We start from the raw sequence: 25,047 nt of genomic DNA, 5'->3' as shown, positions 1-25,047 counted from the left end.
CTGGTAAATTGTGGCATAAGAGTTTGCATTAATGCCACAATTTGCATAAGCATTTAGTTAAATGTTTAATTTTCAAACAGGCTGGATTTACTACTGGAATCTGTATTATTCCGCTGATGGGCATGCTGACTCTTTATTGTTGCTACAGAGTTGTGAAATCCAGGTCAATGATACGTAAGTATACCACTTTAGTAAATATATATGTTTCATGAAAGTAGGTGTGAGCCTCCTGGTACACTTAAGAACATGATTCAGTGATGTGCAGTTTTACTGACCACAGGACTATCTTCTTCTCTGCGTATTTTAGAATACACAGGTCTTTCCAAAAATAATATATGAAAAGGGAAGTAGCAATGAACAGAGTTTGTCTCCCAATAATAAGTGAAATGTTCCTGAACTTCTTAATGAGCAATTCCTACATCATTTCTGATTTTATCAGATTATATAATTTGACCAGTGATGGGATTCAATTTTTTTTTACTAACAGTTCTGTGGGCATGGCTTGGTGGGCGTGGCAGGGGAAGGATACTATAAAATCTCCATTTCCTCTCCACTCCAGGGGAAGGTTACTGCAAAATCCCCATTCCTTCCCGATCAGCTGGGACTCGGGAGGCAGAGAATAAATGGGAACAGGGCAGTCAGAGGTGGTATTTACCGGTTCTCTGAACTACTCAAAATTTCTGCTACCAGTTCTCGAGAACTGGTCAGAACCTGCTGAATACCACCTCTGCACTTGACTATCTCAAACTTGGCAGGATGTACAACTCTAAATGTTAAATTAGTCTCTTAAGTACATTTTGTAGATTGGAGAGCCATCAAATATTTGACTGGTATTCCTAAGTATATAAATTATATGATTTATTTAACATTTAGAGAAGCTGAAGTTTTGGTGGTCTAGCCTTTTATTTTCACTGGTGTCCCTTATTGGAGCCATGGTGGTTTACTGGGTCTGCTAATGATTAATTTCCTTTTCAATACTGGAAAGTGTATTTATAGTAAGTATACATTTTTCTTTTAATTGCTTGCATGTGGGACAGAGTATTTATAGTTAATAAATAGATACAAGGGGGCCCTTGGGATTGCATTAGTTCAAAAAAAACCCTCAGCTTTTCTAAATGTTAAATAAGTCATGATAGAGAGATAGAGAGATACAAGTCAAATATTTGATGGTTCTCAAATCTACAAATGTATCTATAAATACATAAATAAACACATACTATATATAACTATAATATACTGTATAGAAATATACTGTATATTTCTTCCATTTGTGCTTTATTTTATACCACAAGTGTCAAACCCGCGGCATCACATTGCCGTCACAGGACGTTTTGTGATGTTTTTTCTATTCGCAAAGCTGGGGTGGACGTGGCTTACACGTGGCTTACACGTGATGCATCCGGCCCTACTTTATACAAATAATAATAACAACAGTATTCCTTTTGTTTTAAGCTTGTCATCAGCTTGCTGGGAATCAAACTTTCTTTGTAATACCAGCATTAGCTCAAATTGGTATCTAGAATGCTGAGATACATTTTAGAAGACCTTGAAATAATTACCGTATTTTTTGGACTATAAGATGCACTTTTTTCCCCTCAAAAAAGAGGCTGAAAATCTGGGTGCGTCTTATACACTGAATTTTTTTTCCTCCTGAAACCCCGCCCCTTCACCAAAATGGCTGTGCATAGTTTGTAGGAGGCTTTCAGAGAGCTCCTGGGGGCTGGGTGGGGCAGAAATGAGCACAAAATGGCCCTTTTTATGCTCAAATTTGCCTCCCCCAAGCCCCCAGGAGCATTCTATAGGCTTCCTAATGCCTTTTTTGACAAAAAAAAAAGGGCTCGTTTTTGCGAAAAATGAGCCATTTTTTGCATTTTTCGGGGCTATTTTTTGGGAAGTTTGCAGAGTGCAAAAACTTTTTTTAAAAATTTGCCTGTTCAAAATCTTGGTGCGTCTTATACTCTGGTGCGTCTTATACTCTGAAAAATACGGTAGCACCGAATTAAATCAATATCTTGTTTTTCTTCTTTTCAGCTTCAGTAGATACCTCAACTTGGGAATTCCCAGATGTTTGCAAATATTACTTTGGATCTTTTGGTCAATGGTCTAGCCTTTTATTTTCACTGGTGTCCCTTATTGGAGCCATGGTGGTTTACTGGGTGCTAATGACCAATTTCCTTTTCAATACTGGAAAGTGTATTTATAGTAAGTATACATTTTTCTGTTAATTGCTTTCATGTGGGACAGAGTATTTATAGTTAATAAATAGATACAAGGGGCCCCTTCGGATTGCATTAGTTTAAAAAAACTTCAGCTTCTCCAAATGTTAAATAAAACATGTAATTTAATAAATAAATGCACATATGCCTAGGGATTTTAGAAAAGATAAAAATCTATTCTAATATAAGAATATATATTTGTCAGTTAACTTTCCTTGGGCATAAAAATGGAGTCATCAAGATAGGTTTTAAAATTATAGGTAGAGTTTCAGAGTGCAGGGAGAAAGATGATGAAGGGTCAAAAATCATGATAGAAGAGATTCTGAAGCAACTCATTCTTTTATAGACACTGTTCTTTCACCATTTTCTTCCCATTAGCTCCAATGTGCCAAAAAATATGATGCAAACTTCAGAGCAAGAATTCTTTCCTACCGTCACAGTGCCAAGTTGAGAGAACAGTAGATCTGATAGATTCTAAGGAAACTGCTGTCCTTCATTTGACATGCTTCTAAACTTTGTTGTTTAAAATTGAAAAATGGGGTTGGTTGTTGAATCTAAAACTAGATGTACGATTCTTTTTTGCAAATTGTCCTAAGTGCATACAGGTAGTCTCGACTTACGACCCCAATTGAGCTCAGCAGAATTTATGTTGTTAAGTGAAAAATTTGTTAGGTGAGTTTTGCCCCATTTTACAACTTTTCTTGCCACATTTGTTAAAAGAATCACTGCACTTATTAGTAACATGGTTGTTAAGTAAATCTGGCTTCCCCATTGATTTTGCTTGTCAGAAGGTTGCAAGAGATAATCACATGATCCCGGGGACACAGCAACTATCACAAATATGAACCAGTTGTCCAGCATCTGAATGTGCAGTAAATCACATGGGAGGTATCAATGGTTGTAAGTGTGAAAAATGGTCATAAGTCACTTTTTATTGCTGTTGTAAGTTCAAGTGGTCACTAAACAAATTGTTGTAAGTTGAGCACTAACTGTAACTAAAGGCCCAATGTATGTAAACATTTCTTTAGGAATTTTTTTTATAAACCAGAGAGTTGACACCAAGTAATTTTTTAGAAAACTCCTAAATTAACAGAAGTAACAGTATTTTTGTGTGTGCAGGTGGTGGCCTGAATTAACAGCCATTCCAGGAAAAGCCTCTTGCATCTTGACATCCTAGTACTGAGTTAAATATTTTGCAAACAAGCACTTTCTTCATTTTACAGCTGGTGTAGATATTTACTCATGGTTTGAGTAGATAAATAACTTACTTTTCTATCCTATCATGTATCCTACTATTGTTTTCTGACCTTACACACATTTACTTGGAAGGGAGTGGTAGTTGGTTACAATAAGCCTATTAACAATAAGAAATAAATAATGTCAAGTAGATAATTTTATTTTATTAGTTCAGTGTTTCCCAAGCCAGGATAATTACCCAAAATTGGATAAAAGTGGGGATTTTGGGGGGTAACGACACAAAGACATTACCCATCACAATAGGAGCATTTAAATTGACTTCATATTGCCACATGTATCAAAATATATTTGAATATTTCCCAAAGTATTCCTATATTAGACAAAATTGGTGAAATTGCCAATGGAAATTTGTTAACATGGCACAAAAGTTATTCAATGCCAGGGTGAAATGCTATCGGTTCGGGACAGTTCGCCCGAACCAATAGTAAAAAAAAATTGCCCAAACCGGTAGTTTAAAAATGCTAAAAAACAGTTCGGACTATCGCGAGGCACGGTTGATTGTCACACAGCTGATTGTTGGAACTTTTAAAAACTTTTTTAGCATTTTTAACTTTAAAAAATTCTTTAAAAAGTAAAAGAAAAGTTGGCCATGCCCACCCAATCACATGACACCCCACCCACCAGGCCACGCCCACCATACACCACCAAGCCCACAGAACCGGCAGGGAAAAAATTGAATTTCACCACTGGTTCAATGATATTGTTTCTATAATGCAGGTATTCCCTGAGTTATGACTTTTCATTCGGTGACCACTCAAAGTTGTGATGGTGCTGAATGAAGGGACTTGGGACTGACTCTCAAAATATGATAAGACTTTCTAATAAGCAGTTTTGGGGTAATAAAGGAAAATGTTTGGGAAGCATTGAATTAATAAGACATATTTACTTGTTTAAACGATTTAGCCACTAGATGGCAATATATGCACTGCAGTGGGAAAAGATAAACTAGACCAGGCTAATTTTTTCTTCTTCTTGTAGATGGGTTTACTCCCCATTTTATTTATATGCATTAATAATGCCATAGAGTATATGCAGAAACAAAATACTTACAACCTTTAATTATATTATCTAGAAGTCTGGAAATGTCTACTAGACAATCATTATGCCTTTATTGTTGATATATGTTGAAACCAGTGAAGTAAAAATCATATTTTGCTCCATTGGTTAACTTTTCCATTTAACCAGTTTTCCAGTATATTTTCTACCATATGGAAATACTCAGATTCTTTCCTGTTCTCCAGAAACTACCTGTCTGATTGCAAACAATAAGAGTATATCAACTTTCAATGTTTCAATGTGTGATTTCTATTATTTTTAAAAAATAGGTCAATTATCGACCATTTTTTCAGAGTCTGATATAATGTGGAATAACTTTACCAGACCATACGTATAATACAATGAACCTCTTTCTTATACGTTCTTTTTTCCAAACTCATAAAGTTTATATCAGAGTTTTGCTTGCTCTTTAGGCATTAAATGTTACCTGTAAAATATTTTGAGTTTTCCCTAATTTTGGCCAAAATGGCTTCCCCATTGACTTTGCTTATCAAAAAGTCACAAAAGGTGATCACATGACCTTGGGATACAGTACTGCAACAATCATAAATACATGCCAGGTGCCAGTCTGAATTTTGATTACATGACCATGGGGATACTGTAACAGTTATAAGTGTAAAAGATTGTCATAAGTCATTTTTTTCAGTGTCATTGTAACTTCAAATGATCACTAAATAAATGGTTGTAAGTCAAGGATAACTCCCTTTCCACATCATTATTATTCCAATGCCTTTAAGGTTTCATGAGAAAATATCAACTTAACCATATTTTAAAAGTCCTCTTTTTAGTGGAAGTTAAGATATATCATAGGTCCATGATGGCGAGCCTGTGCTACAGGTGGCACGTGTGCTATAGGTGGCACGCGGAGCCATTTGTTAGGGCATGCGAGGTGTTGCCCTGTCAGCTCCAACTGATTCCAGACTTCTTTCTTGGCCTCCAAGAATAAACGGCCCTACAGGGAAACCAGAAGTTCAGGAATAGGGCTGTTTTTCGCCCTCCAGAGCCTTCAGGAGGCTTCCCTGAAGCCTCTAGACTTGAAAAACGGCTTCCAGTTTGCCCATAGGACCATTTTTCGCCATTCAGAGGCTTCAGGGAAGCCACCTGAAGCCTCCGGAGAGCCTCAGGGGAGGTGAGGGGCTGTTTTTGCCCTCCCCAGGCTCCTAGAATGCCTCGAGAGCCCGGGGAGGGCGAAAAATCAGTCCATCACGTGGCAAAAGCGGGTGGGGGGTCATGTGTACGTGCGCGGGGGGCACACTGGCATGCATATGGGGTCACGCGCATAGCATTATGGATACGGGCACGCCCGTACAAGGCCAACCTGTGCTCCCCCCACTTTTGACACTCAATACGGAAAAGGTTAGCGATCACTCATCAGTTGAACGGATTATTTATGTGCCATCAATTTTCGACTCCTACCATCGACATAGATGTTTTTAGTACATATTATGAATGTTCTAAAACATACTTCTTTTGGAATACTGTTCTGTGCCCTTAAGTCAGTTTTCTTTTTTCTTTTTTAGATTATATTCATGATATTAATGTAACAGACATTGTTCCTGGTACAAATGGAAGCAGTAGAGGTAAGCAAACGGGAAAAAATGTTTATTACTGTTGCAGAGTTCCAGTACATTGGAACTGGTTTACCTTAAGAACAAAATTTTCAATAAATATACCCCTTTTCAACATTATGGGGCTTTTGGGATGGGAAATCATTTGTAAGCCTTGCATATTTGCATTTTTCATAGATTCTGTCAAGAGGAATAAGCTTAGTAAATAATCCCTGAACAATAAATAAATCAATAAAATGATATTCTCTTACTTTCAGATACATAATAAGTGAAGACCACACAGTGTTTCATTGACTCATATTCTCAAGCATGGTAGTAGATGCTGATAATAGTGCATGTGTACAACTTCTACCTTTCCAGGTGGAGAGTTTTAAATACAGCTGTTCCTTAAATAATGAATCTTTCATTTGCTTGAGAATTACAATGGTGCCATAAGGAAAGGTAAAAGTTCCCTTCGCACATATGTGCTAGTCATTCCAATCTCCATTTCAAAGGCGAAGAGCCAGCGCTGTCCAAAGACATCTCCGTGGTCATGTGGCCGGCATGACAAAACTCCGAAGGCGCACGGAACGCAGCTTCCCACTAAAGGTGGTCCATATTTTTCTACTTGCATTTTTGCATGCTTTTGAACTGCTAGGTTGGCAGAAGCTGGGACAAGTAACAGGAGCTTATTCCGTTACATGGCACTAGGGATTCGAACTGCCAAACTACCGACCTTTCTGATCAACAAGCTCAGCGTCTTAGCCACTGAGCCATCATGTCCCTGTGACAATGGTGCCATAGGTTTCTGCAAATCTTAAGGCATGAAATTTGCCACCTAGCACAGAATCCTTCCAGACTACAAGATGAATGAGAACAAAAAAGAGGGTCTAGAAATGTTGGTCTTGCCCATCCTAGTAGTAGCACAATCTCACTTTTTACCTTCTTTAAAAGTCCTAGGACAGGAGGAGGTAATGTCCATGTTTTCAAGGACATTACCTCCTTCTGTATCACATGTGACCTACTCTAGTACCACATGTGACCTCAAACAATATGCTTCCATGAAATTAAAAATTGACTAAATATACAAAATGTTTATCAATGCAAAAAGCTAAGTAATATTTAATACAGTTGCAACTAATTAAAAGCAACCAAAAGAATATATCTTGAAGAAAAGATGATGTTCAGACATTTGCAGAACAGAGGGATCATAGTTTCACATCAGAAACATCTTAGTTTCAAAAGCTTATTTTAAAAGCCACCCTGATGTAATTTTATTATTTGTTGTTACATTACTCCCTTCTTAACTCTGCTAGTTACAAGTTGTATCAAACCAATGGGAAGAATTCAGCCTTCACTGTAACTTCATGTAAATTTCAGAAATGCTATTAATTTTCCCTCAAGCACTACAGTTATATAGATAGCACAGAACAAACAGACTGGGAAAATAATGCTAATGATTCTTTTACATCTATTTATTCTGTAAAAACGTTTGTGCTTCAGGGACTTGTAGCCAAGTAGGCAAAAGGCCGTCATGGGATGAAAAAAATTGCATTTGGAAATTTCCATCAATGTCCTAATTAGTTCATATTTTCTGTATAAATCATGGATAATGACGTCTCATACTAGATTCTCAAAAAGACAGCCTTCTGCCAATGAAAGGTTATTACAGCCCAAGTGATTTTGGTCTTCCACCTAGATCTAACCTAGTAATTTTCAAGATGGTATCTTTTGTATATTGGGGAGTTGTGAGAGTCAAATCAAATCAAATCAGATATTTATTATGGTCATATACTTCATAAATAAAAGTCAAAAGTCCCATTTGGAAAATACTGCACAACTGTGAGAAAGTTGTATAAAATGAATGGTGGCAAATTTAATAAGTAAAAGGAATAATGATTCAGTGGCTAAGATGCTGAGCTTGTCGATCAGAAGGTCGGCAGTTTGAATCCCTAGCACCGTGTAATGGAGTGAGGTCCTGTTACTTGTCCCAGCTTCTGCCAACCTAGCAATTTGAAAGCATGTAAAAATGCAAGTAGAAAAATAGGGACCACCTTTGGTGGGAAGGTAACAGCGTTCCATACACCTTCGACATTTAGTCATGCCGGCCACATGACCACAGAGACATCTTCGGACAGTGCTGGCTCTTTGGCTTTGAAACGGAGATGAGCACCGTCCCCTAGAGTTGAGAACAACTAGCACATATGTACCAGGGAAACCTTTACCTTTACTCTTCTTTATATGTATTCATATCTTTAAAATATCAGAAATAACCTTCCCTTCTAGAGTTCCATTTATCTGAATCTGTTGCTTAATTGTGTTATCTTCCCTTTTGTGTGAAAAGTATTATCTGCAAACCAGAAATCTGTTATTAAAGGGAAACAATGCTGGATGTGAATGCAGTACACTATTATGAATCTGCCATTGCATTTATAGTTTAAACTTCTTGTAACCTACTTAGGCTTTCAAGTTGTGGAGGCTATGAAAAATCAAAAATAAGTAAACCGATATTGGAATTTGCTGACATTTAGGAGAACTATCCTTTAACTAAAATGCAGAGCTATACCTAACCTAACATGTAAACTTTACATGGAAAAATTCCACACTGCTTATGTACTGCTTAGAAGCCTGTAGTTTGGTAGTCTGTACCCTGGGTTATGGTACAATAATGATCTAAAAGATTATTTTGTAGCTTACATGGCATCTTTGCAGAATTTGGACTTGTTACAGTGAGTTAGAACTGAGATAATGCTCTAGAAGGAAACAAATTTGGGAGTAAGGGGAAGAGAAAACATGTTCAGTGACACTAGGAGTCTTATAAAACAAAAGAAATATATAAGGAATTATGTATATGATCTATGATAGATGGCAGAGTGTTAGCTGTTTCTTTCCTGTTGAGTGTACTTGTGGATTGTGGTAATTGCCCTCATTCTAATGCCATTTCAGCTGTCTTCCTGATGTTGTGCATGTGTTTTGCAATTGGTATGCACCCAAAGGATATGTTCAGTGGTACATCGTAGCTCAGGCTAGACACATACTTTGCTTGGGGCTAATTCTGAGAAACTACCAATTCCCTATTTAAGACTTATGACAAAAGGAAAAAAGGATCACCTTCTCATAAACAATTCCAGTAATTCTGGAACTCAGGAAACAAAAAGTTGCCAACAAGCTTTTCTGGGCAAGGAGTTCAAACTAGTAAGTGTTCAAAGTGATTTGAGCAACAAAAGTAGTGGTGATTGGGTTGAAAATTACAGCATTGCCCAAGTTGCTTAAATGTTTTGAATGAAATAAGACCAACAACCATTTTAATGGATAACACACATATCTAGAGACAACTTGACTTATCAATACATAGAATAGAACAGAATAGCATAGAACAAAACACAATAGAATAAGAATAGAATAGAATAGAATTCTTTATTGGTCAAGTGTGATTGAAACACAAAGAATTTGTCTTTGGTATATATACACTGGAGAACTGAATGTATGAATGTTTGAATGTTTATTTCATTTATATGCTGCCCTTTTCCCCCGAAGGGGGACTCAGGGCGGCTCACAACTCAAACCAGGGAAGGGGGGATACAGACAAATTAACAACAACACAAAACAATACATGATTTAAAAACACACAAAAATCATACCATTCGAGGCGGGGGCAACGGTTCTTTAGCTGTGACCCTTTGGTAGTTGTCTTGATCCTTTTTCTCTTGTTCAGTGCAACAAATGGTGAAGAGGGGAAGAGGTTATGAATTCACAGAGCTGCAGCAAATGAAATGTTACAGAAATGCAGTACTCTATAGATTGCACAGCCCATCTTTCCCTGCCAATATGCATTTCTTACCTGTAAGAATTATGTGTGCACATAAACAATATGGAAGTCATGCTTAAAGAAAAGTAAGCCTGGCATAAGCAGAGCTTCTGTGTTTTGGGGTTTTGTGCCCTTACACCAGTGTTGACTCCTGGCAAATACCTTGACTAATCCCTGTGGTTTTCTTGTCTTGATTTTGGAAATAGTTTGCCATTGCTTTCTTACTAGGGCAAGGAAAGCCAATGACTGGCCCAAGGTCACCCAGCTGCCTTTGTGTTTAAGGCAGAACTAGAACACTGTCTCCTGGTTTCTAGCTGGTGCCTTAACTACTACATGAAACTGACTCTTTTCTATGGATTCAAGTTCACATATTAGTTAATTCTCGGGCTATTGTTTTGCTTTAGACATGAAAGATTCTTTGCCATAGGATGAATGGCTATTAGTGGCAGTGGGACTGCTCTAAAGGGAATCTAGTGGACTTTCTTGATGGGCCATGGTAAGAACAGACTACTGGACTATTTGGACCAGCAGGGCACTGCTTATGCTTTTTTGAAGAAGTTAATTAATGCCATGTTTCTCAACCTTGGCAATTTTAAGATGGGTGAACTTCAAGTCCCAGAATTTTCAGGGAACCAAGATTGAGAAACATTGAACTAATGTTCAATGTTTGATTTCCAGAACATAATTTCTCACTATCACCATCACCATCATAACCTATTTGCAAGTGATTTCTTTAAGCTAAACAATCATTTTCTTTCTTTTTTAATTTTACAGTAATATGTCCAAGTGACAGTAACCATAAAGTACCAGGAAACGAAACTTTTGAATTTACTTCTATCGGTGCTGTTGGATTTGAGGAATTTGAAAAGTGGTGGGACAAATCCAAAACCGTTCCATTTTATTTGACCATCATTCTTCTACTGTTGAATTTTAAATCTCCATCTTTCTTTGCCAAATTTAACATATTAGGTATGTAGTAGTCACTAAAAATTATGCAAAATAGATTCTTTTAGATATCTTGACTCAATAAATTTCTTGTTAGTTGTGGGTCTCACTACACAAAAGATCTTTGCTCCAATTTTTCAGCATCTCAGGAAATTTAAAACTTGCCAGGGCAATAACAGATCTTGAATTAACTTGAAGCAGCAAATGTTGGGGAAGATTTTGTATGTTGTTTTAGTTTTTCAACCTCTCTTTCCACTGCAAAATGCTTCCTTATAATGACAGTGCCCTCACTGTGGGAGAAGATAACATTTGCTCCACTCTTCTTTCTCCAGTAACTGGAAAGCAATTTCATCCAGTATTAATCATGTTTAATGAGCCCTCAAAATGGTTAACTTTTGCTAGTTGACATCTCTAATTGTGTTTTTTTAAACTTTAAAAAGAGACAGCAGTAATCCAGTTGTGAATCTATCACATTGTGTATTTCAGCCAAGGAAGAAAGAACAAATTGTCTATCTTAGCCATAACAAAAAAGTTTCAAACTTTTTGCATTCTTGTTATTTCTTCTTTTTATTCAATTGGAGATATTCCTTAAATTAGTAAAAGATTAAACAAGATACTGAACTCTTAGAAATCCATAAGAGTTTATATTTTTGCTCATTTTGTTTCCAGTTTTTTAAATCCTGTTTTTTTCTCTCTGCAATATATTCACACACCTATAAGAAAGTAATAGGTAAAGTAATATGAAAGTAATAGATAAGGTGAAATTATATGTTGTATAGCAATATTGTTCTGAAATATCGTAAAGCAAGGAAGCAATGCAATCTGTTACTTGAGTGTCAGATCATGTTTATGAAAATGGATGTGTAAAATATGCTCGCTTTATCTTGCAGAGGTACGATACAGGAAGTTTTTGCACTGCAAGTTCTTTATTTTTCAATGAAAATATCCACATTTAAAAGCACATCTGTGTTTTTTTACTGTGTCTAGAATTTCTAGTCTCCAAAACCCTGATTAATTTTTCTTTCAGATAATTATTATGAGAACAATGGTAATAATGATTTTAAGCTCACAATTTGGTTAAAATTATTTTGTCCTCCCACTAACATGTTCCAGTTTGGTATTGTTGAATATGATGTCAAGTAACTTCATTTCATTCAATTATGGTTAAAATGATTTACAAGAAGAATATAAAAGAGAGAGGCTGAATTGTAATGTTCTAAGACTTGTAGATATTAAAGAACATTTTTCCTTTATTAATTAGTTTCAATATATCTAGATACGATTGTTTATTTTCTTTTTCCCGCTGCAGGTACTGTCTCTGTCATTTACTTAGTTATTCTTGTTACTGTGAAAGCTGCTCTTCTAGGATTCCATTTAGAATTTGATTGGACTGCAACAAATATATATTTTGTGCCAGGTAAACTTTAAAAAAATATTTATGGACTGTTCCCTTTAAATAATTTAATCAACTGAATGGAGCCTGCAGGGCAGGATAGGCTTTCGGCTATAGAATTACTTTTATCTACCTTGCTATAATCCATCCAAACCCCAATTGTCTAGAACACATCAGGCCTATCGCTTCTCTACCTATCATGAAGGCTGGAAATCATCCTTATAGACAAAACTGGGTCACACATGCTAAGCCAGTGTTCACGAAATAAGATGTGATGACTGGGTACCCACATAAACCTAATCCTTAAATTGGATAGTCACCACAGTGGTATTTCTGCTTCAGATCTGAAGCCAAGGCAGTGGTTTTGTTGGTCTTCTATAAAAAAAACTTGTAAAGAGGCATCAGGAGTGATTTCTTCTACTTTTTCTGGGAATATAATGTGATGTCAAAATAAGCTCTGAAAAATATTGTTTTCCTCTGCTGCTCTTTGAGTAGATGATTATTTTCTTGGGGAAGCTGTCTGGGGAGTCATTATGCAGGCGCTAAATTTAATTATTCCTAGACAGTAACATACAGCTAAGACAGGGGTTAACAACCCACGGCTCTGGAGCCGCATGTGGCTCTTTCATCCCTCTGCTGCGGCTCACTATCGCAGGTCAGCGCCAGAATTTTGAGAAGAGCTTCCATTTGGGGGAGGGGGAAGCATGGCACACCAGGAGGAGACTCTGTGGCAAGGGCAGGTTTTCCAGTCGGCTTTCCAATTGACAAGCTTTCAGTTAGGACAGGTAGAGGAAAAAGGACGCTGCGCTAGGAAGAGACTCTATGGTAGGGGAACCGGACTTCTGGTTGGCTCCAGAATTGAATGGAGGCTTCTGGTTAGGGCCTTTGTGGCTCTTTGAGTATTTAAGGTTGCCAACCCCTGAGCTAAGGGAATTACATACATTTTTTTATCCTAGAGTTATCTGCTCAGTTTGTTCATACTTTATAGTCAATCTTCCAGTTTCCAAAATACCATATGGATGGGTAGCTATCAGCTGTTACAACAAAAACCAAATGCTTAAGGATAGTTTTCAATGCCATTCTTTTCTTCAGAAAAAAATGGATGGAAAATAGCCTGTAACAAGAATTTTTTGATGTTCTGTGAACATTGCCTCCCACATGTAGGTTTTTTGATGTGAGAGACTTTATAGAAATGTTCTATCTAAAGAAAAGTGTTGGAAGAGGCCCCTTAAGAAATTGGATTGTGGTAGCAATCTGGCAGAGCAGATAAATCAGAACAAGTACTTATGAAACAACCATTCCACTATGGCCACTTAGCTGTCAGTATTTTTCATTAATTAGAACCCTTAACACTTGGGTTTTTCTGGTTGATATGTAATTTTTTTTCAAGATTATATCAAGAATGATATAAGGGCGGAAACCCATTCCACTAAGATCTCCCAAAATTCTGCTTTGCTTTCCTTCTCTGCTTTGTTGAACAGAAAGATTTTCCCTCCCTCCCTCCCTTCCTTCCTTCCTTCCTTCCTTCCTTCCTTCCTTCCTTCCTTCCTTCCTTCCTTCCTTCTTTTCTAGTTTGTACCCCCTTCTCTTTCCTTTCCTGAAAGAGTTTTCCTTTGTCTAGCACAGGGGTCTCCAATCATGGCAACTTTAAGACTTGTAGATTTCAACTTCCAGAATTCTGGGAGTTGAAGTCCAGAGGTCTTAAAGTTGCCAAGGTTGGAGACCCCTGGTCTACAGAAAGGTCTTCTTTATTGTTGTTTTGTTCATTCTATGCCTAACAGAGGCATCCTCATGGCAGAATAACTGGACCATCCTCTCTGCCAAAGCCTTACCTCCCTGTTGTCGTTGTTTGCACAGCCCAGGAGCAGCAGGAATGGGTGGGTATTCCCAGAGGACATCACTGCTTAGCACGTGAGGCCTCAGGGCACCAGTGACACAGTCTGCTGCCTGCTGTCAAGCCACTCCTTGCCCTTGAATATTACCTGCCAGCAATCCTAGTGGTCTTCAATTCCTCTTACAGTCCATGGAAAATGAACTGGAACTTGTTTGTAACTTATTCGCTTTGGATATGAGGCAATCTTTCTCAACCTACTACTTCCTTTCAAGTAGACTGACTCCACATTATGTAGAGTTCACAATATATGGCCAAGGACAGTGTGGGTCCCTCTCATGTGGTGAACCAAAATGTATTTCTTTTCATAAAGCAGGAACATTTCAAACCTCTTCATAAACAGCAGAGTTTATCGTAGTTCTAAATTAGTTTGAGTAAATGGTTAATACACTGTTGTTCTCTATCATGGGAAACTTTGGATGAGGGGTTTGTTAGAATCCATACCAAGATTTGGGATCTGTGGTTTGGATAATTTCCTCCTCCTTTTTTCCAGGCTTTATAATAGAGTAAATAATAGTTCTTAAAAGGATTTGCTTAGTCAATGGCTGATGTTATGGTAAACACAAGTTCCTATACACATGATGAAACAGAGTGATTTTAACTCTAAGTTGACAGCAGAGTAGGGGAAAAATAATATTTGTGCTTGAGAGCTTACTTTGAGTGCTTGAGTGAAATATAACTCTCCTTAGATCTCCTTGGTAAAAACCCAAATAAGAAGAGTGGGGAGTAAATATGTTAGTAATCATACTCAAATCATTTGCCCAGGTTAGAATCTCCTGGCAGGCTAGCTCATATTTTTGCCATGTGGCAATCTCATTGGTGTGTGATAGAAGACATGCAGGACATGTATATGGACCAATGCTTCACCCTTGTCTATCATTACTGCATCTACTTGGCTGTTCGATGGTTTTGTCTAACATGCAATGAAGCTTTCCCATAATAGTCTTCCAGATGGCTCTTGTCAGAAATCGTTGCTCAGATGTTATTGTTTACTGGCACACTTCATCTGTGAATGTTTCAATGATTATCCAAACAAGGCAGGAAAAAGAGCGCGGGGGGGGGGGGGGAGAATTACGCAATTCTGTTGGGTTGTTTGTGAATTTGTACAGATGTTAAGTTAGCAGACTTGGTAAATCCAGCTTTAACTTTAATCAGAAAAGTCTTACAAACATTAGAATTTCAGCCTTGTATTTTGTTAAATCATGGGTGGGCAACAAACTCAGCGTTCAAAAGCCATGTATGAATTAAGTCGGCAGGGAAGCATCACGTTTCTACTTATTTTTGTGAAATGGAAACAGTGCATTTTGTACATGCAATATGATCAGTATTGATGACAGTAAAACAAAACGATTAAATAGATATTCTAGAGCAGACATCAAAATAATTCCATCCCATTTTCTTCGGTACTGATATTTCTACTGGCCTCAATCTGGCACCATATCTTAACTGGAAAAATGTTGCACTCTAAATCATAATATAGTGGGTTGCTTTCAACTATGGCTTAAACAGTGTGTGAAGGCCAGCCAAATGAGGTTTCATCAGTAAATTATCTTTCTGCTAACCATGGCTTAGTCTCTCCTGTAAATGGAACTGATTTCTATTATATAGATGTAGAAGTAACCTAGTAGGAAAGCACTGTCCTGCTTAAATTTCCTTTTGTTTTAAAATATAGGCAGAAAACCATTGTAGTGGTAGAGAATGGAAAGCAAAACTTTTTCTTGAGCTTAGCTGGTTAATCAGAGAAGAGCTTGGCTTCAGAGATATGATTTTTCTTACTGAATAGTAATTCATGGTATCTAAAACAGATGACAACAAAAAGAAATACATTCTATATAACATATATAACAATATGTTGATTGTTAAATTAGAATGTTACCCACTAGTAGTACAAAAGAAGCTGGAATACAATTATGTATTAGGTATAAATATACACATTTAATTTAAAGAAACCTTTTTTTAAAAAAAGATAATATTCAAATTCTAAGGAAATGCATGCGTTTTTTTATTTACCTTTTTAAAATATGAAGTCCTATACATACTTGAAAGGAGTGAGGCCCACTTTCAATGCATCTGCATATCATAGTGTAGAAAATGCTGTAAAGCTATTATTATCACATTCACGAATGCTTCCTTTTAGTTTTTATTTTACTTGTATTAGTTAGGACAAGATTAGCACCAAAAGTCCTTGGAATAGCTCAATTCTGCATCATCGTCTAATCCTGTACCCTATATTGGCGCCGGAGTGCCATAAACCCAAAGACCAACTGGCCAGTGCACATGTGCGTGCTGGCCAACTGGTCTTCGAGGTTTCCGGCATGTGCATGCGTGCCGGTCAGCTGATCTTCTCACGCACCGGAGGACTGGCACACACTAAGACTAGCTGGCATGTGCACGTCGGAAACCAGAAGACCAGCTGGCAACAGCGCACGTGCCCACAGAGAGGGCTCTGGTTGCCACCTCTAGCACGCATGCCATAGGTTTGCCATCACGCCCCTATCCCATCAGCCTGCCAATAACGTTCTTACTTTCCTAATATGCAGACTGTGATTTTGGGGCGGGGAGAAATGCTTCTTTCTTGTGGAAAATTTGTTCCCCCATAAATGTGTTCGGTATTATTATTTAGCCTTCTCTGGTTTTCAAATTTAAAAAATGTGATTAAATGATGTAACTTTATTGTAAAAAATACAAGGCAATATAAATGGGTGGGTAGTATTATGACATCATTTGGATAGTACTTTGGAAAAAGGAGTAAAATGCATGGAATTAGGCATTTGTTTTGTTTTAGTTGTATGTACGTGCGTGCAAGAAAAAGATTTATCCAATGTCAATTATGAGTACAATGTCCTGGAGGCAAGCAATGTATTAAGAGCTGTCTCAATTCTAATTTCATACAGCTATTTCTATAATTGTTGGTTCTCCTTTTACATCTGATTGCTTGCTGCTTCTTCTGTATGTTTTGCGAAACTTAAATATATCCTACCTGAATATATAACAGCTGCCACTACAAATATGACTGGGAGCTTCGCTTAGGAATCAATAGACTAGACTATATTCATTTTAACATTAACAGTCACCACTCTGAAAATTCTGATTTATGTTCCTCTTTCTCCAGAGTTCAGGATCTTTTTTCCTCAGCTTACAGGAGTGCTGACCCTGGCTTTCTTTATCCATAATTGTGTAATTACGCTACTTAAGAATAACAGGAACCAAGAAAAAAATGTAAGTGACTATAGGAGAAAATATGTTTACATGCAAAAAGTGACTTTTCCTCAAACTGCTCTTTGTAATGGTTCTTAGGTATGTGCTCAGGTATGGCCTGTATTGGGGGTCATGTAAATTTCAGCACTCTAATCCAATGTTTGTTCATCTTAGTCTACAGCTAGCTTTCTCTGAATGCTTCATTAAGCAATCAAATATTATTCAGGCCAGCCCTAGGACATCATGCCATGAACTGCTCAAAATAAGATTCTGAAGAATCTTAAGGACTTCCTAGTAAGGAAATCATTGATGGCTTTCAGTTTGAGAAAGTTTAGAGAACCATTTCTAAAATTTTGAGGCTCTCCCAGTCCGTATACATACATATAAATTTGAACTAGCAAAGGCGGGGGATAACAATGAATCTTCCCTAGAGTGGATGTTTGGTCAGAATGATTCCATTAAGTGTGCATAGAATCATTTAGGCTTTGTCACTTCAGCCAGTCTTCAGGACTGACCTTCGGAAAAGCACTGAGCAAAAATGGGATTCCACATTTAGCAGCAAAGCAGAACATCGATACTTATCTCAAGTTTGCCATTCAGCATCTGGATGACCTTCCAAATATTTGGAGAAATGTTTTACAGCTGGATCTCAAACTTGAATTGTCATGAATGACGCATAAAGTCTGATTCATTAGCATGGGGACCAGACACTGATTTTTGTATATTTATAATAAAGTCTCTAGTGACTCAAGAAAGAAGAAAATACAGGGTAACATGATATGTCATTAAACAAAATTGTATTAAATTTTTAAGGGATGTTAAAAAAAAAAGCTATAGTGCTTTTTTGCCATTTCACTTTGACCATTTATCTGGTTGTGTTTTTTAATTCATCAGAACACAAATATTTGGTTTGGTTTGGGGTATTGCCGAATAGCAGGATAAAACCCTTGAACCTAATAATCTGAAACTTGGCACTTCAGACAAGGCAATTATTCCTGAAAATAATTTTTAATTCTGCCAAGAAATCAAAAGGATATTTACAATTCTCTTTAAAGAGGAGTGAAAGGGTAAAATGCATGTTTTGTTTTCAAAGCAGGAGGCTGAAATTACTGTAAATACAGCTGACTTTCATATTACTTTTAATTGAAAGTAGGCTGAATTTATTATTTTCTATCTAAAAAAAAAGCAATTGCAATTTGATGATTTCTGGTTATAACTTCCAATTATATTCTTGCTTATCTTGGTCTGGCATCATAAATTAAAGCTGTATGATGGAAGTGACTTAAAAAGAAACAAAGTAATAAGTACAGGTAGTCCTCAGCTTACAACCGCTGTTTGAAGTTACAACAGCCCTGAAAAAAGCGACTTATGACTGCTTTTCACACTTACAACCATTGCAGCATCCCCATAGTCACATCATAATCAAAATTTGGATGCTTTCCAACTGGTTCATATTTATGACGGTTGCAGTGTCCAGGGGTCATGCAATCACAAGCAAAATCAGATTTGTCACCTTTGTTTCTCAAATAAATAAAAAGCATCAAAGTTCATTGAATCCATCTCACTTCATATAACAGAAGAGGCACATGAAGCTCTGATTGAGTCAGTCACAAAGTTAAGCAACATTCGAACCATCTGAAAGAAGGTGAATTCTAAATTGAGCCACTCTGGAGACTTGCTTCCTTAATCTTCTGTTTTTGGAGCAAAACAAACCAAAACAAAATAAGCTGTTGGTGTAAATGATGACTGGGAACACCCCACCCCACCCCACCCAGTAGTCCTAACCTTTTGTAAAATGGTCACAACAATTTTATTCTCCCAGGTTTTCAAACTTAGTTTAATTGTTCATGGGGTCCATATTGAGAATTGGCTATATTTTCTTAATGTTATTTAACATAAGCGCTGAACTTGATGTTTCTTGTAGCATAAAACTGAAGCTAAACTCTTTCAGTGCACAAAAGTAGCATATTTAACCCATTTATTTTAAAGAGATGCTTATTTTAGAAGGTTCTCCATTTTCTATTCTTATAAGTTGAGAAAGAGAAAAAAATGTATGACTTTCTGGATAAATATGGAATCTAAATCTAACTTTTTTACACTGTAGCCCAGCCTAATGCTTTAGACTGTAGCCCAGTTTAATGTTCGCAGATCTCACTAGCAGTCTACTCTTTCCAGAACTAGTATATAGTATATACTCAAATGAAATGTTGACAGTAAAAGAAGTTAAAAGTTCAGAGACTGAGATAACAGTTTATGCTGTGAGCAAGCATTGACTAGATATAAAATTTGCAATCTCCATTTTTAAATTCGTATCATCCCCATCCTGCTTGAGTAAAGCAGCTGCTGAACAGACAACAACAGACTGGGGATCGGAAGCATTTTCTGCCAGGGAAGAAGGGACTTCCATAAGCTGTTGATTTTCAATTTGGGTTTGAAGATCCCATTCCAAACATTTACAGGAATTATATCTAGCTAAAAAGAAATTAAGGTCAATATTACTCACTGAAATTGTTTGTTTGTTTAATCATTCATTTTCTGCTGCTTCAGGGGCTTGGACAGAATCTGGGTTTTATCAGATGTAACTGGAGCGGTACAGTCATGAGAGTAATTTAACAAATATAAAAAAATAAGAAAATTAAAATGGAATGTTGCAGAATAGAATGAGTTAATGTTTTTCTTCACATTGCAGATGTCTGTGTTTCTATTACATAGAACATTATAGTTCTATGATTCTGTGAAAATACTGTGGGATTGTAGATAAATGTTCAAATGGTGTTGAGGTATCCAAGTAAAGAGCCCCACTTGAGAAGAATGAAGTCAACCAGGGGTATTCATGGCAGGGTCAAAAAAGGTCTATAAAATGTTAATAGGAACATGGATTGATCCCATGATTGTGGCTGCCATTTTGACTTTTTAAATTAAAACATTCCTCCATCTTACATCTGTTTTTCTGCTACATTATCATAAACCACAACTCGTTCACAATATCATTTACTGAAAACGCCATATACAGTATATGCTGAACCAAATTTTGTTAACCATGGTTTACTGAATAAAGACACGTGGTGCCTGCTTTTATTCAGCGCAGGCAAATGGCAACCCTAAGGAGAAGAGACAGGAGCAGGAATCAACGTGCTAACAAGTAAATCTCGACTACTATTATTGAAATGGACCAGAACAAAAGGCACAAATCTAAAGAACGGAATAATCTAAACTCTTCCCAAGATGTTGTATAAATGCCTGTTTGGAGATAGAATCAAAAAAGAGAAGAAGGGGTAAAAGAAGATGGAATGAGCTGTCAGGGAAGACATAAGATTTGGGGATTGTTGCTTATTATCTATAGTAAAATAGCCCAGTGAAAAGAAAGTTGTGAACCACAACTTTTTCTCCAATATGGAGGAAGTCATAACATTTGCTTCAAATGATGAGCAACAGTTGTGAAATAAAACTCAAAAGATTGATTTAGAATATGGTCCAATTTCTGAAAAGAAGAGTTTGTAGTCAAAAAAGAGTAAATAAAACTGGGAGGTGGCTCTTGATGTCGCAACGACACGACATGCAATCGTGGGGCTCCATGATTGCTGTCAATATCTCTGTTGCTGGACGGTCCTTTTTGAATCTAAACTGTTCTGAAGGAATGGTGATAGAGAAGAGCAGGTCCTGCTGATCTCAGGGACATCACAAAGTCCCTGATCGATCCAGGAGAAAGCTCTTTTTGCCGGCTACAAGAGAAGCAGTAAAAATGGCTGCAGAAGGTTGAGACAGTCCCCTGAAATGGAAGCAGAACAGGAGAGACAGTGTGTCGAAATGGTGAGAAAAATCCTTCTTATTAGAGAAGAGAAAACCCAAAAGACTTAGTTAAAATTGAAGACAGAAGGAAGTAAGCGGCGAATTAACACTGGTTTAAAACTATCTTATCTTTTTCATTTTAATTTTATTTGTTTTCTATGGATGGACTTTTTACAAATGCCTCTTACTTTTAAACTGGACTGGTCTTTTTTTCCCTTTTCCCTTTTTTTCCTATACTTTTTCCATTTTTTGTATTTGTGGATTAAAAGTTTCTTTCCTCGCAAGGCTCGGCTGGATCGTAATCTTTAAACATTTTTTTTCTTCTCTTCCGGAATTTGGAGCTTAGAAAGAGAGGCAAAAACAGAGGGAAAGGATGTAACACTGCCATCTAAAGGCTAAAGGCTTGGCAATATCTGATAATACAAAGCTATTGGCTTTGGTTACTGAAAGGGTCAGTGGAAAACATCTTGTTTATACAGGTGTTTCTTTGAAGGAAAGAGAAAGCTTTACTGAATTTGTTCGAAACCTAGCAAAAGCCTTGGATGTTTTAGTGGCAGTGTCTATAACCTGGAAAAATGGCCCAATATGAAGAAGAAAAGGGACTAACATTGCAAAGAATTATGCTAGAAATTCAAGAAGTCTTAATAATCACAGAGAGAATTGAAAAGAGACTTGAAATTATAGATCAAAATACAGAAAGTACAGAGGGAAGAGTTGAGAATACTTATAAAACAACAATGAAATCTGAGGACAGAGTTCAAAAAACCACAGAGACATATGAAAGTGATAAGAAAATTGTTGACACTGACAGCAAATCGAGAGTGGAGGGAAATGATAAGTGCAAAATACGGAAAGGAGAGATCGATGAACTGGAACTCTATCTCAGATATCAAAAAGAAAGGGGAGAAAATTTGGCAGAAACAATGAGAGTAATTTCGGCAGAAGCACCAGAGATAATAAAAGTCAAGCTGATGAACAGATAAGAGGGTTTCCAATCTTTATAAGATATGCAATGAATAACAAGTTGTCAAGAGAAGTCTATATAAGACTTATCAAGAAAACACTTGAATACAGATTCTACAAATGGCAATAGATATTGGATTGCACTATTTCTGGAAGGATACAGGATAATGAAATGAAACGTCACAATAAAATTTAGTTAAATGTATTTAAATTTTGAGTACTATGTATAATACAAAGTAATAATAGCTATAGCCAAATAAATGATTAATAATGATAATAAAGCATTTACATATACTAGATTGATAATATGAAATGTTATACAAACTGTAAGTGAGGATGATGGAGATGATTATAACAATTTGTATACATGTATATTGAATTGATACTAATGGAAAAAAACATGGAATTGAAAATTATTAGAGAATGTTATCAATGCTAAAATAATAGAATGATTTAGAATAGGATATAAAAATTATTATTGGATATATTGAAGATGATATAATGAATCATTATAATATAAATGGATACATATTTAGAATATCTTGTTTAAAATGGAGAAACAATAGTGATAAGCAAACAAATGAAGTATAATAATAATGTATACAAAGATATTGGATTGACAATATGTGAATTTTGATAAAGCTCAAGTGATGACTATGGAAAGGACGCAGAAAGACTTTGTAACCAATCGACACACTGTATGCAGTTGAAGAGGTTTTTATGTTATATGTCTTGTGTTTTTGTGTTTGTTTGAAAATAAAGATTTTATTTTAAAAAAAAGAATAAACAGAACTGAACTTGCTTGTTATTCCACTTTAAGGAATTTACAATGAAGCACATGGTTTCCTTTCTGTCCCTTTTAGTTGTACAATAATATTGTAAGGATAGGGTAGTTGAGAATTAGTGACAGAAACATCTACAATTGGGAGGTGAAAAAATGGCAGCTGCAACTGTGTGATCAAAGCCCTGCCCCCTTTTAGCATGTTGCCATCTCGACTTTATTAACAAACGCTCCCCATAGTTCCATCACTTGCCCTTAATTCACTCTCTTTTGTAAGCCATGAAATCTGGAAGATTTTTCCTTCATTCATCAAGGGAACAGAGCCTTTATCCAGCATTGTAATTTACCCACATTGTACTTTAATGTGTGGAAAAGTAAAAGGCACTGCTAGATTTGAAGCATCTTCTTGCCAGCTAAATACTATAAAAAGCATCCCATAAAAGAAGACACTTGTATAATTTCCATATGTCATTTGGTATCCACATTTTTGGAAAAGAAAAAGTTTGGTTTTTAACAAGGGGCCCGGTCCAAATAGGCTCCTTTTGGAGAACGTGATGGCTTAATTAGCTTTGATTTCCAAATTTGTAATAGCTTTTTTTCTTTATGCCCTTCAATGTATGCTAAATTGTGGTTTTGTGTGTATGTAAGTGTGTGTGTATGTGTAACTGTTTTAACCCACAGTCCCAAAGTCACTGTATTATTGTATCTACTTAATAATTAAAAACAATATATTTTCCATTTATTGGGGCACAGGGAACAATTAATTCAAACAATAAGAATTATTGTTCTATGATTTAACTGTTCCAGGAGTTGTCCTGTAACTCATTTTGCATATAATAATTGAAACAAACTGATTTTATTTGTTTGCTGTTTCTTGTGTTTTAACTACAGGTCAGAGATCTTTCAATTGCTTACTTTTTAGTCAGTTTTACGTATCTCTATGTTGGGGTGCTAATCTTTGCTTCTTTTCCATCTCCACCATTGAGCAAGGAGTGTATAGAACAGGTACAAAAACCTTTAACATGGGGGGGGGGGGCTTTGTTTAAATTGCTGAGAATTGGTTATATGTAAGCATTGCTCTCTTTTCTTCTATCTGCATCCCCTTCTCGGCCTTTTGGCTAAGATCAAGTGTAGTATCTATCTGCATCTGCATTTAATATAATGTTATTATCAGGTCCCACTTTCACTTAATGCATCAAGTCAGAATTATGAACATGTCATACTTTTCTAATTAAAGCTATTTTGGCACCATTAAACACTAGCTGTCAGTTGCATCAATTGGTATAACTCATTGTACCATTTTTTTCTTCACTTCAATGCAGATATTAATTGTACAGAAAAGTCGGTTACTTTTTCAAATTAAGAAATTTGTTTCAGAAGAGTCTGCCTTGGTTTAATTAGCTAACGTAGTGAGCTTTTAGAAGCTTAAACCAAATGAAGTTTCTAATTAAGCATAGTTTCCTTTTTTTTGTCTGGACTGGAAAAATATGTTTATCAGTTCTGCAACAACTAGAATCCTTAGGCTATTACATGAAGTTCCAAACTGGTAATTTTAGTTTCCTGATTCAAATGAAATGTGAAATAAGGGCTAATTAGGGATTTCCTGGATTATTCTCACCTTGAACAAACATTTCGTATACAGGCCAAATATTTATTCGTCATATGGTTTACACAGCTGAGATGACATCCAGATTGGCTCAGGGTCTAATTAAAGCATGGTACTATTTTCCAAATGGTAAACAGTGGTTATATGGAAGTATGCTGTTATACACTGGACTGGTGCATAAATGAAAATTATCGGTGTAGCTGGAAAATAAAACAGATCATTAAGCAAAAATTGTTTTTCTATAATGTTTTACAATCCCTTCTCCAGCATAGCTCGGCATCTCAAAATAAGCTTTATGCATCTGAAGACATGCATTTTTCTAGGAAATTGTGTCAAAATAAATTTGTTTAAGGAAAAACAGAACACACAAATATAGAAATGCATCTGTGCTTGTGTTGAGAATATAAAATGTATAAGAATTTTCCCTATTTAAGTTACAGAACTTAATTTACAATAAGACTGCAGTTTTTAAAATTCTAGAACCAAACTATTGTAAATAATTAAGCCATATTTCATTTGTCCTTCAGGAATAAAATTCCGTAACTTCATGTATAAGTGTTTCCATGATTAAAAAAACAAATATACAGATGAAGCCAT

At 36.3% G+C, this 25,047-nt stretch overlaps 1 protein-coding gene and 1 pseudogene across 3 annotated transcripts in view; both read left to right on the top strand.

The window, feature by feature from the left end:
• SLC38A9 (solute carrier family 38 member 9) overlaps positions 1 to 25,047 on the top strand; it is a 55,893-nt gene that overhangs the window by 17,010 nt on the left and 13,836 nt on the right. For all 3 annotated transcript variants that reach the window (XM_087715504.1, XM_087715505.1, XM_087715503.1), the window contains 7 exons: positions 81 to 174; positions 2,032 to 2,202; positions 6,050 to 6,109; positions 10,659 to 10,853; positions 12,139 to 12,246; positions 17,226 to 17,332; positions 23,736 to 23,849. In XM_087715504.1, coding sequence (XP_087571630.1) covers positions 81 to 174; positions 2,032 to 2,202; positions 6,050 to 6,109; positions 10,659 to 10,853; positions 12,139 to 12,246; positions 17,226 to 17,332; positions 23,736 to 23,849 — 849 coding nt within the window. The remainder of the gene's footprint in view (positions 1 to 80; positions 175 to 2,031; positions 2,203 to 6,049; positions 6,110 to 10,658; positions 10,854 to 12,138; positions 12,247 to 17,225; positions 17,333 to 23,735; positions 23,850 to 25,047) is intronic.
• LOC148045318 (U2 spliceosomal RNA) lies at positions 23,943 to 24,030 on the top strand (annotated as a pseudogene).

The sequence above is a fragment of the Thamnophis sirtalis genome, unplaced genomic scaffold (genome assembly GCF_051295495.1).
Source record: "Thamnophis sirtalis isolate CommonGarterSnake01/CBP01778 unplaced genomic scaffold, rThaSir2_p1.2 scaffold_5, whole genome shotgun sequence".
In the NCBI taxonomy this organism is placed as follows: domain Eukaryota; kingdom Metazoa; phylum Chordata; class Lepidosauria; order Squamata; family Natricidae; genus Thamnophis; species Thamnophis sirtalis.
This window is presented reverse-complemented; position numbering and strand designations above follow the sequence as displayed.